Source organism: Charadrius vociferus, unplaced genomic scaffold (genome assembly GCF_000708025.1).
Source record: "Charadrius vociferus isolate BGI_N301 unplaced genomic scaffold, ASM70802v2 scaffold549, whole genome shotgun sequence".
Classification (NCBI taxonomy): Eukaryota; Metazoa; Chordata; class Aves; order Charadriiformes; family Charadriidae; genus Charadrius; species Charadrius vociferus.
In genome coordinates, this window is record NW_009650103.1 from 1,155,665 (window position 1) to 1,156,202 (window position 538).

At 61.2% G+C, this 538-nt stretch overlaps 1 protein-coding gene across 1 annotated transcript in view; it reads right to left on the reverse strand.

The window, feature by feature from the left end:
- The window catches only part of FAM163B (family with sequence similarity 163, member B), a 593-nt gene extending 460 nt beyond the window's left edge, over nucleotides 1-133 (reverse strand). Inside the window, exon 1 of the mRNA XM_009892321.1 lies at nucleotides 36-133. Within this exon, the coding sequence (XP_009890623.1) occupies nucleotides 36-133 (98 nt within the window). The remainder of the gene's footprint in view (nucleotides 1-35) is intronic.
- Between the last annotated feature and the right edge of the window lie 405 nt (nucleotides 134-538).

Sequence of the window (538 nt, forward strand, 5' to 3'; positions counted from 1 at the left end):
TTCGGGGCCGCATCCCCCCACCCCCCACCCCCAGCCTTACCTGGAGCCTACAGTAGCAGAGGACGGCGATGATACAGAGCAAAATGACAGTCGCTAATATTCCACCTGTGATGACCACGGTCCCGGCTGTCATCCGCCCTCTTCTCCATTAACAGCCTGCAAAAGCCAGCGCAGGGGGTGAGGGGGTGCGGTGGGGGCTGGCGCTGGGTGATGCTCTGGGCTACACGTCCCCAAACCCTCAGCTCACCCCTGTTTGCTGGGGACTAGAAACCCGGTCGCCTCTGTGGGAGGTGATGGGCAGGATGAGACCAGATCCCGGCACTGGGCACCTGTGGAGGCCGTCAGGGAGTCCCCCTGCCCCCTAAAATACCACCTTGCAGCTGCAGGGGAATAAAAAGCTTCATGCGGTGGGTGAAATATTTAGTTAGCGGCAGCTGTGGGGTCACATCGGGCTCTTCTGCATGCAGGAAGGGTGACCCCAAGGGGGAGAGAAAACCTTCTGCCCAGTGCCCATGGCTCCCAGGGCACTCTCCCGGCT